Here is a 12,417-nt window from a genome sequence, read left to right on the forward strand (position 1 = left end):
GCCAGTTACTTACCCACATACAGACGTTTTCTCCCAGTCCGAGCATTCTCATTTTATATACTAACCTTTTATGTGGTACAGTGTCAAATGCTTTGGAGAGGTCCAGATACACGACATCCATTGATTCGCCGCTGTCAAGTCTAGAACTTACCTCCTCATAGAAACTGATTAAATTAGTCTGACATGACCGATCCCTCACGAAGCCATGCTGATATGGCGTTATTTGCTTATTTCTGTTGAGATGCTCTAATTTAGCATCTCTCAGAAAACCTTCAGTTTACCCACAACAGATGTTAAACTTACCGGCCTATAGTTTCCAGGGTCTGTTTTTGGCCCCTTTTTGAATATTGGCACCACATTTGCCATGCACCAATCCTGTGGGACATTCCCTGTCAGTATAGAGTCTGCAAATATCAGAAATAAGGGTCTGGCTATGACATTACTTAATTCCTTTAGGATACGGGGGTGTATGTCATCCGGTCCTGGCGATTTGTCTATTTTAATCTTTTTAAGTCGCTGATGTACTTCTTCCTGGGTCAGACAGGACACTTTTAATGGGGAATTTATTTTTGCATTCTGCATGTCATCTGACAATTTATTTTCCTCATTCTTTTTTTTTACTCGAAAATCGGCAAGGTAATGATCACGTAATATTATGCGATCAATGCAGGCGTGGGTCAAAAACAAATACATAGCACTATAGAATTTAGTGCTAAATATTTGTTTTTTAGAATATTCGTCATTTTTTTCCATCAGAACTCTTGATTCCTCCCTGCTTAGACTCATTGGCCTACAAGCAAGAAGCAGGGAGGAATCATGACTTCAGATGGAATAAAATGAAGAATATTCTATTACGTGATAAAAATGGCAAATATTCGATATAACGAATATACAGCACTATATTCTAAATATTTGCGAATTCTCAAAGTGGCGATATTCGAGATAAAAATTCACTTTTCGAATACTCGTGCTCAACACTAGTGCTCATAACTATGGGAACGAGCAGTGTATAATGTGATGGAAATATGAATCCAGCCAGCAAAGGAAGCAATATGAAAATTGGAACATATCTTATTATTTTCTGCATTACGGGGCCAGCTGTTCCCTTCAGCAAAATATGGAATGCACATGAACGTCATCCATATTTTTTGTGGATCCCTGTGTTGTGGACCGCAAATAACATGCGGTCATGTGCATGAGCCCTAAGCCTGATGAGGACCCACCTCTGGCGAGGCCTGTCAGGCTTCAGTACATGGCAAGCCTGGAAGCCTTTGTAAGGCCTCCAGCTGCCATGGAAACCATCAGGATACTGCCATTGCAGCGCTGCGGCCTGATGGGCTAAAGAGGGAGATTCCTCTGTTAACCCCTTAGGCCCCTTTCACATGAACTACACGGATTAGGTCCGGATGCGTTTAGGAAAACTCACACCATTTTGCAAGCAAGTTCAGTCAGTTTTGTCTGCGATTGCGTTCAGTGGTTCATTGCGTTGGTGAAATAAACATTGATGTGTTTTTCATGCTCGTGATCAAAAAGTGAAGGTTTACAAACAACATCTCTCAGCAACCATCAGTGAAAAAAGCATCGCATCCGTACTTGCTTGCGGATGCGATGCGTTTTTCGCGCAGCCCCATTCACTTCTGTGGGGTCAGGGCTGCGTGAAAAATGCAGAATATAGAACACAACGCACAAGTGATGTGTGAAAAACAACACTCATGTACACAGATCCATTGAAATGAATGGGTCCAGATTCAGTCCGGGCGCAATGCATTTGCATCACGCATTGCGCCCACGCGGAAAAGTCGCTCGTGTGAAAGGGGTCTTACATTATTGGTCAGCACCAATTTCGGCCATTGCAGCAGTGTGTCAGCTGTATGTTACAGGTAACACCCACTGCTGATGGTGGCGGCTCACTTCCTGAGCCACCGCCATCTTCCCAAAGTGATGGAGCGCACAGAGGCACACGGCGAGCTGCAGGAAAAAGATGGGAGCACAGGAGGCATCAGGCACAAAGGCAGCATCGGGGGCACTACGAGGGCTTCACCGGGCATACCTAATTTCAGAACTGTGGAGCCCAGAGCCTGACTAACCAATCAGAGCGTTCACCGGCAAGGGACAACTCTGATTGGTATTTGCCAGCCTCTCATGTGTCTCTGCTCTCTGTGAGAGTGGAGACTCTGGTGCTGTGACATTTCATAGAGTCACAGCCCCGGTAAATAGTTTGGGTGTAAGTGCATGCCGGACTGCGGTAAATTACATGCAATCTGGACGTACATATGCGGGAGATGGTTAACATACAATGCATTGGCTTTTTTGTGAGAAATAGTATACAATTTTGAAATAATCTTAAACATGTTCTTACCGTGACTGGAACAACCTGCATTAGAATGGCAAAGTTAGTAAGATGATTGCAGCGACAAACACTGTAATTTAAGTTTCCTTCTACACGAATGCATCCTTCACTGGACCAGATACCTAAACCAGAGCTGCAAAGAAAAAGCATAAACAATTGTTTACTGTAATCTACTACCTATATGTCTTCAAAAATGAGCCTGAAGACAAGGGATAAAAGTTTCACATTTGTGACCTGTGAATTATGGATCGTTACTCATTTCTGCAGTCTGGATAGAAATAGTCAACACAAAGGAAAAACACTAAATCAATACAAATCTTTTAGAATAAAAAAACGGAGCTAGGCAAGGACTAAATCATAGGTTTCTAATGTCTGCAACAGCCTCCGTAGTTCATGTGTTATTAGAAATGTGTGCTAAACCATTCTGTAATTGTCTGGTAATATAACCTATATTTAAATAGCTAATAAGAGAAGGGTCCCTCATCCTTGGGACCTCCACCGAATAGCTGGAAAAGAGAGCCACAGCAATGACTACTACCTCTCAGCCTGCCAATGCATTACACCTGTGATTTCCAACCAATGGCTTGTGATTATTGAACCTTAGTGGAACTGAGTATATTATAGTATTATTGAAACATTGAAACATGGTCAGTGTAGCTTAACACCATCTATTACTGTTACAGACAGTGTCCTGGCAGTCCCCCGGTATTCGTTCTTTAACCCTTTATACAAGGATCTGGACGTTGTTGCAGGGAAACAACCAGGCCAGTGCCACTACCTCCTGGAGTAGTCTCTGTGTAGTTGGCCGCTGACCTATAGGATTAAGCAGTACTCGTAGTTAGGGCACAGGAGAAGTCAGGGCTGGAGGGGTTTGTGTGTATATGTGCAACAGGTCTGAGGTCTGCGAACGCCACAGTGGCTCAGTATAGATAACATGTTAAGGTCAGGAAGGGTAGCGGGGAATCAGAGTCAGACAGAAGTTCAGTACATGGGCCAACAAACTGAGAAGCAGCTGAACCTAACTAGCCTAGTTCAGTCTTAATACATGCCCCCGTTACTACAGAATTTGTATTTATTTTTTTATATGCAAATTAGTCTCTAGGAGCAGGTGGGGGTATTGCTCCTGCTCCTAGAGAATCCATTCTCCCACCTCTTTCCACGCCCTCCTAGACTTAAATTGACTGGGCCAGACAGCGTTTACATCCTCCTGCCTGGCCTTGAGTGCGGGTAAAATCTCACACCTGCGCTGTGCTGTTTAGTATTTATCACTGGCATAGTGAAGGAAGGCTGCTCACTGGCTGCCGACTTCCAAATACGTCACAGTACACCCAGAAGAAGACACCAGCTGGCATCGCGCTGCAGAGAATGTCTTCTGCGCAGGCTTGGGATTTCACCCATACTCAGGGCCAGGCAGGAGGACTTGAATGCTACCTGGCCCTGTCAATCAAGTTTAGGAATGCATGGATAGAGGTGGCAGAACGGAGCCTCTAGGAGCAGGAGCAATGCCCCCTTCCCCATCCCACCGCTCCTAGAGGTTAATTAGCAAATAATAAAAGTTATTTTTCTGCAGTAATGGGGGCATGTATTAAAACTAGAATAGGCTAGTTAGGTTCAGCTGGCAATAGCACTAATGTCAGCCAGGTTAATACTGTTATTTCTGCTGACAGAAGCCCTTTAAGGCCTCATGCACACTTCCGTATCTGTTTTATGGTCTCCAAACCATCAATCCCCAAAATGCGAATATTGACAGTGTGCCTGCTGCACTTTCTGCGGGCCCCACATTCAAAATGTCTATTCTTGTCATGCATCATGGCTGCATGGATGAGGACCACACATGGATGACATCCATGTGCTGTTGGTGTTTTTTGCAGCCCCATAGAATTTAATGGGTCTGCGTGCGATCCACAAAAATAGGGGAATTGATGCAGACAAAAATATGGTCTTAAAATGGGGCCTTAATAGGGTTTTCCAAGATTTTTTTTACTGATGACCTATCCTCCGGATAGGTCATCAATATTTGATCGGAATTTGATTTGTGGGGGTCCAACACCTGGGACCCCCGCTAATCAGCTGTTTTGAGAAGGCATCTGCACTCCTATGAGCACCGCTGCCTTTAGCAACTCACCAAGCACAGAACCATATATATTGAATAGCAGTTGTGCTTGAAATCTCACTCAGCCTCATTCAGCTCCATCGGGCTGAGCTGCACCTAGGCAATGTGTCATCACTGGCAAAATCTCTTAAAGGCTATGGAAACCTTTTGGGGAAATTTTTATAATCGTATTTTACTCATTCAGGTATAAAAAAAAATATGTATTCAAATTGGTCTTTATTAAAATAAATTTCAACAGTTTTTCCTCTACAGCTTTCACATTTATTGCATCTGCAGACGATTGCTTTCTGCTTTACACTGAATCTGTCACATAGCTCCTCTGTTACCTTGATCTGTAGCTCTTATCTCTGAACTCCTAACAGGTTATAAACACTAATAAAAGCTAAATTCCTATCAAACCGATAAGAATTTGGCTATAATTAGTGTTTATGACTCTGAGCTGTCAGGAGTTCAGCAATAAGGGCTATACATTGAGCTGTCACAGCTATGCCCTGACGGATTCAGTATTACGCAAAAAAGCAGTGAAGGTGAAAGCTGTAGAGGAAAAATGAAAATTTATAATAATGACCAATTAAACAAAAAGAAAATTTTAAGCCCCAATTGAGTAAAATACAATTATAAAAAATAGCCCCAAAGGTGTTCGTAGACTTTAAAAATGGTCCTCATTATCTGTAAACTTATCTTAGTTATGTGCTGTGTCTGACTGGGGGTGGGCCTCCTTGGGTAGCACTTTGTTAATGGCTTCTCACAGTGAAGCTACATAAGCAAGATTGAGCAGGGCATCACGTTGTTAGATGTGTTTGTGCTTCTTTTATATAATTATGTTTCATCCAATTAATTTTTGGTGCTTAAGGCCAATTAGAGAGATAATATTGACAAGGAAAACACTCATCTTCATCTAAAATGTCTTTTCAAAACCTTAATTTCAAGGTTTTTATAGGTGTGATCTGCTCAGTAAAGTGATATCATGCAGAGATAAAGTCATTTTCCACAGAATAATATGCCTATGTAGATTCATTTTTATGTGATTTTTTGATTAGTTTCACCACTTTAGAATTTAATATTGTATTTTTGCCATGTAACAAACACAGTGAAGGACAATTATCAAGACTGGCATTCCCTGTAAGCCGGAGTGCCTCCTTATAAATTATTTGCATCCCTGGCAGACCATGCGCCAGAAACTCAAGTCTATGCCAGCTAGGGACTGGCATAGACTTCAGCTATATCTTACTCCAGTTCCTAAAGTAAGTTATAGTAAATCCAGCAGGCCGCGCAAAGCGTCACCTCTTCTTGCTATGCACTGGTCCCCTTTTCTTATTGTAGTAAATTAAGTTGATTACTGCAGCTCTGGTCCTGTTGAGGTGTGACAGGTAGACTTTAAGTTAAAGGCTATGTACACGTTCATGGGCAATTTTTTATGATTGCATTTAATTTATTTTAGACTAAAAATCTTTTTTAGAATTGGTCTTTATTGAAAATATTGAGCCATTCTGTCATAAAGGGTTAACAGTTTTTCTGTGTGACTGGTACTTTCACTTTGTGCTGTCATCTAATAGCCCTTATCTCTAAATTACCAAGAGGTCATAAACATTTATTTAAGCCACATTCTTATCAGTAAGATAAGAACTGAGATTGTGAAATTTCTGATTCTGCTGGTAGAGAAACTCAAGGCTGCATAAAACTAGTGGTACACATTTTTTTTATAAAGACCACTTAAAAAAATTATTTTTAGCTCAAAATGAGCACAATGAAGTAATAAACAAAAATCTCCCGAAGGTGCACATAGCCTTTAAAAAGCAATACCGAAATCAAGCAAAGAATGATTGAATAATCACTAACCTGAAGTCCAGAAAGGCACAATACAAGTGTACAAGGTTACTATTGTTGGCGGCTTCTATGTAGAGTCGATGAGTCTGCAAAATTAAGAGCAGCAAATTTAGGAAACAGACATTTAGAAAAGCAGGGATATGGTCTCATTTTATTATATATATATATATATATATATATATATATAATTTTTTATTTTTAAAATATATTTTTTCCATCATGCACTATTTCACATAACAAAGCAGCTGCTTTGGATACAGGTCTTTAAAGTTCATTTGACTAGTAGATCTTGTCCCATAAAATTGATCTAGATCTTTTCTGTTAACTTCTCTCAATAATTTTATTCTGTTGTTTCATAGGAATTTTTATTTTATTTTTGGAGGGGGGGGGGGGGATGGAGGATCTGGATTCTAAGCAATATTACCACAATTAAAGATCATACAGTGGTTGATGTTTACCTTTCCTGAATGGCAAATGCCCTTATTTAATCAGAAATTCAAGTTTCGTTGTTTAGGGATTGCTCTGCAAGAAGGCAGGGACAGCGGGTTTTATCTGCCTACGATCGTTATATCAAGAGCTTGGAATGTATGAGCATGTAACTAGACAGATATTGCCATTCAGAAGTATGGAAATGCTGGATGGGAGCTATTGTAAGGCCAGGGTCACACAGGAAAGTTTTGTACAATTTATAATGCTTTTTTCAGCATTTAAGAAACTGCCCCAATTTGACTTGTGGGAACAAGTTATAGATAGCCCTTCAGCTTTTCCAGAAAGATCTCTGTTCACTGTTCTTCCAGAAACAGACATAACAAAAAAAAAAGGACAGAATAGACGTTTTAGATCATTCACTAAAAACAGCAGCCCAATGGATTAACCCCTTCAGTACCAGGCCACTTTTCACCTTAAATCCAGGTTGATTTTTGCAAATCTGAAATGTGTCATTTTATGTAGTAATACCTTTGGAACGCTTTCCAAGCCATTCTGAGATTGATTTCTCGTTACATATTGTACTTCATGATAGTGGTAAATTTCTGCCAATATTTTTCATTTTTATTTTAAAAAAATGACAAATTTACAAAAGAATAAAATAAAAATTGCAACTTTCCAAATGAAAATCTCTCTGCTTTAAAAAAAGATTGTGATACCTCATATAATCGTTATTACTCTACATTTCCCATATGCTGACTTTATGTTTGGATAATTTTGTGAATGCCATTTTATTTTTTGGGTACGTAAGAAGGCTTAAAAGTTTAGAACCAAATCTTGAAATGTTTCAGAAAATTTCCAAAACCCACTTTTTAAGGACCAGTTCAGGTCTGAAGTCACTTTGTGAGGCTTACATAATAGAAAGTTCCCAAAAATGACCCCATTTTAGAAACTATGCTCCGCAAGGAATTCAAAACTGATTTTATAAACTTTGTTAACCCTTTAGGTGTTCCACAAGAATTAAAGAAAAATGTAGATGAAATGTCAGAATTTCAAATTTTTGGCAGATTTTCCATTTTAATCCATTTTTTCCAGTAACTAAGCAAGGGTTAACAGCCAAACAAAACTCAATATTTATTACCCTGATTCTGTAGTTTAAAGAGATACCCCATATGTGGTCGTAAACTGCTGTACAGGCACACGGCAGGGCGCAGAAGGAAAGGAACGTCATTTGGTTTTTGGAGGGCAGATTTCACTGGGATAATTTTAAGTTGCCATGTCACATTTGAAGACCCCCTCATGCACCCCTAGAGTAGAAACTCCATGAAAAATTACCACATTTTGGAAACTACGGGATAAGGTTGCACCTTTGTTGGTACTATTTTAGGGTACATATGACTTTTTGATCGCTTGGTATTACACTTTTCGTGATGCAAGGTGACAAAAAATGGCTTTTTTTACACTTTTTTTTACGGTGTTCATCTGAGGGGTTAGATCATGTAATATATTTATAGAGCAGGTCGTTACAGAGGTGGCAATACCTAATATGCATACTTTTTTTCATATATTCAAGTTTTACACAATATTATAACTTTTGAAACAAAAATAAATCTTGTTTTAGTGTCTCAATAATCTGAGAGCCATAGTTTTTTTTTTTTTTTTTGGGCGATTGTCTTAGGTAGGGTATCATTTTGCGTGATGAAATGATGGTTTGATTGGCACTATTTTGGGGTGTATATGCCTTTTTGATCGCTTGCTATTACACTTTTTGTGATGTAAGGTGACAAAAAAAGTTTTTTTACACAGTTTTTTTTTTTTACGGTGTTCACCTGAGGGATTAGGTCATATGTTTTTTTTTTAGAGCAGTTTGTTACGGAGGCGGCAATACCTAATATGTCTAAAACTTTAACATTTAGCACAATAAAATAATTTTACTCTGAGAGCCATATTTTTTTTATTTTTTGGGTAATTGTATTAGGTAGGGGCTAATTTTTTGTGGGATGAGGGGATGGTTAGATTGGTACTACTGTATTTTGGGGGGCATACGCCTTTTTGATTGCTTGTTGTTGCACTTTTAGTGATGTAAGGTGACAAAAAAAGTGTTTTAGCACAGTTTTTATTTTCATTTTTTTGACAGTGTTCACCTGAAGGGTTAGGTCATGTGATATTTTTATAGAGCTGGTCGATACGGACGCAGCGATACTTAATATGTCTATTTTACATTATTTTTGGAAAAGGATGTTTGTTTGTGTTTGTTTTTTTTACTTGAAACTGAATTTTTTTATTGTAAAACTAAATTTTTTTACCTTCTTTTTTCACTTCATTTTTGTCCTACTCTGGGACTTCAACTTTTGGGGGTCTGATCCCCTTTACAATGCATTACAATACTTCTGTATTGTAATGCATTGGTTGTGAGTGTATTACACAGTGTAATACACTTACAGCTTCCTGCCTGTGAGATCCAGGGGGCTAGATCTCACAGGCTGTTACAGAAGACAGCCATCCCTGCCATCGGGTCCCCGTCACAGCAGAACGGGGACCCGATGGCCACTCTGGACCCGGAAGGAATCCGCACGTGCCACGGTCAGCGCTAACCGCGGCAGTGCGAGGGTTAATGCGCCAGCAGCGCCGCGCATACAGCAGGGGTCCGGCTATCAGTGACAGAGGGATCATTGGCAATAATTCCCACAAAGAAAATATGTATTTTAATCAGGGTCCATTTTTATGCGTCCTAAAGTGAAACTCTCAAAAATGTGCCCTGCTGGAGCCTAGAAAAAATTATTTTAGAACACGGGAGTATGGGCCCCAAAAATTAGGCATTCATCTGACAGAAAAGAACTTGTGATTATGTGGCTCACGGTACATTAGGCGGTCACTGGATAAAAAAAATTCTGTAGGGCACTGGAGTAGAGGCACCAAACATTTGGCAATAACCTAACAGAAAAGAACTTGTGATTATGTGGCTGGAGGTACATTAGGCGGTCACTGGATAAAATTTTTACTGTAGGCCAGTGGAGTAGAGACCACAAACTTTAGGCATTCACCTGACAGAAAAGAACTAGTGATTATGTGTCTGGAGGTACATTAGGCAGTCACCTGATACAATTTTTATTGTAGGCCACTCGAGTAGAGGCCCGAAAAATTAGGCATTCACATGACAGAAAAGGCCTTTTATGCCACTGTATATACATAAGAAAGTGACCATTCTTTGTTGTGGGTGGTGGTGGATATGTGTGGGCTGGCATGAGGAAATTCAATTACACGTGGTCGTCACAGGTGTTAAATTCCTCCAAGATCCATGCCTCATTCGTTTTTAGAAATGTGAGGTAGTCCACACTGTCGTGAGCTAGGCGAGTGCGCTTATCGGTCACAATCCCCCCTTCTGCGCTGAACGTCCTTTCGGACAGGACACTCGAGGAGGGGAAAGCCAAGAGTTACATGGCAAATTGTGCCAGCTCTTGCCACAGGTCGAGCCTGCACACCCTGTAGTCCAGGGGTTCCTTGCTTCTCATCCACATTGTCCGTTAACCAGATGTAGTCTGACACCTGTCGGTCTATGTGTTCCCTGAGGCTAGATCCAGAGGGCGGTTCTCGATGAGTTGGCTGCAAGAATGATCTCATATCCGAAGTGACTAACAAATCTTCAAACCGTCCTCTTCTTGCAGACGCGGTAGGATTGGTACCCGCACCTGTTTCGCTGTGGGTGGAAGTTCCTCCTCCATCACCCCGCAACAGCATCTCTCACAGCAAGGCCTGGAAATACTGCATTCTGACAGAACTCTGTGATACAGAAAGACTATAATCCAGCTCACCTTCCTGGTTAGAAAATAGTCCCGACTCCAGAAACCTTAGGGGTGTGTCCCCATTGCAGGCTGCAGGTAACTTTAGAAAGAAAAGGTCTCGGATGCAATGGAGATCCTCTAAAACTTCATCTTTATTGGTCATAAATAAATAGCGGACGCAGCCACTTGGTACACGGAATACAGACGTTGACGCGTTTCGGGTTTGGGACCCTTATTCGTAACATAGTTACACAGTGTAACCCCACTAATTTAAAGGTGTTAATAGCTCCCCCCCTAGAATTTTGGAGGGAGGGGCACCAAACTCCTTTAAATTAGTGGGGTTACACTGTGCAACTATGTTACGAATAAGGGTCCCAAACCCGAAACGCGTCAACGTCTGTATTCCGTGTACCAAGTGGCTGCGTCCGCTATTTATTTATGACCAATAAAGATGAAGTTTTAGAGGTTCTCCATTGCATCCGAGACCTTTTCTCTCTAAAGTTACCTAGAACTCTGTGATGCTGGTAACATGTCTTCCATTTTGTGTTTGTACCGCGGGTCTAAGTACGTTGCCACCCAGTCCTGGTCCTTGCCCTTTATGCTTTTTATACGGGGGTCCCTCTTCAAACACTGGAGCATGAAGGCCCAAATTTTCACTAAATTGGAAGCAGTGGAGCGCCATGGATCCTGCTCATAGCCCAGGAGAATGTTGTCCTCGGTCTCCTCCCCCCAGCCACGGACAACACCAGGGATAACCGAAAAGTTTAAAGTCCACCTCAAAGCCTGCTCTTCTTGCTCCTCCTCCTCCTCCTCCCCCCCCCCCCCCCAGCCACCATCCTTCTCTGACTCTTCTTCAGTCTTCTGCTGACTTGTCTCAGATGGAGTAGCCCCCCCTGGGAATTCATTTAGCATTGCGACTTCCTCATCTTCCAGCTCCTGCTCCTCGACAGCTTGATCAATGATACAAGGCAATGCACACTCCAGAAAGAAGGCATAAGGTACGATGTCACTGATGGTGCTCCGGCTGCCAGTTTGGTGATCTCATTAAATGCATTTGTCGCGCATGACCAGCCACTGGCACGGTGTAAAGAAACCAAGCTCCCCAGAACCTATCCTGCTGCAGAGTTCGTATAGGAAGTTGTGAACGGCACGTTGCTACTGGAGCAGCCTATCAAGCATATACAAGGTGGAGTTCCAGCACGTCGGGCTGTCACAAATCAGGCGTCTGACGCGCAGGTGGTGTCGCTGCTGAACGTCAGCAAGGTGAGCCATGGCCGTGTAAGGCCTTCTAGAATGGCCAGAGATTATCCTGGCTTGCTGCAAGATGTCCTGGACCCTGGGGTATTTTGCAACAAATCGCTGCATGACTAAGTTCAGGACGTGTGCCATCACGGCACATGTGTCATTTTGCCCTGTTTCATCACACTCAGCAGATTGGCACCATTGTCGCACACCACTTTACTAACTGTCATATTGAGCGGGGTTAGCCACTTACCGGCTTGTGACCACAGAGCTGAAAGCCGTGCAGGACTGGTGTGGCTCTTGGCTTCGAGGCACAACAGCCACAGCACAGCATGGCAAGGTCTCACCTGGCACATCAAATAGGTTCTGGGGAGTTTGGGGGGTGCAGCTGTCACGGATGTAGTAGGGGAGAATACCAAAAGACAACAAGAAGGAAGGGGAAAGACACTAGGCCTCACTGCTAGGGAATGAAATGGGTCACTACCTATAAAACCCTGCTCCTGGCCCTAACTCCTATCCGTATGGGCCCCTCCGATGGTAGAGATACCCATACACAGGAACCTAGAAAACCCTGGTGAACCTCAGATGCCCTAAAGATAATGACAGGGCAGAAATCACCCGTTCCTTCCCTGGTGAAGGAACTAGCATCTCACTGAGGCATATTAAACAACCAGGGG

The 12,417-nt window shown here is 41.9% G+C and overlaps 1 protein-coding gene across 2 annotated transcripts in view; it reads right to left on the reverse strand.

Annotated features, from left to right (window-relative positions):
* ADGRD1 (adhesion G protein-coupled receptor D1) overlaps positions 1-12,417 on the reverse strand; it is a 909,072-nt gene that overhangs the window by 514,424 nt on the left and 382,231 nt on the right. For both annotated transcript variants that reach the window (XM_044275622.1, XM_044275624.1), the window contains 2 exons: positions 6,303-6,376; positions 2,360-2,483 (listed from right to left, as the gene is read on the reverse strand). In XM_044275622.1, the coding sequence (XP_044131557.1) occupies positions 2,360-2,483; positions 6,303-6,376 (198 nt within the window). The remainder of the gene's footprint in view (positions 1-2,359; positions 2,484-6,302; positions 6,377-12,417) is intronic.

Source organism: Bufo gargarizans, chromosome 1, assembly GCF_014858855.1.
Source record: "Bufo gargarizans isolate SCDJY-AF-19 chromosome 1, ASM1485885v1, whole genome shotgun sequence".
NCBI lineage: Eukaryota > Metazoa > Chordata > Amphibia > Anura > Bufonidae > Bufo > Bufo gargarizans.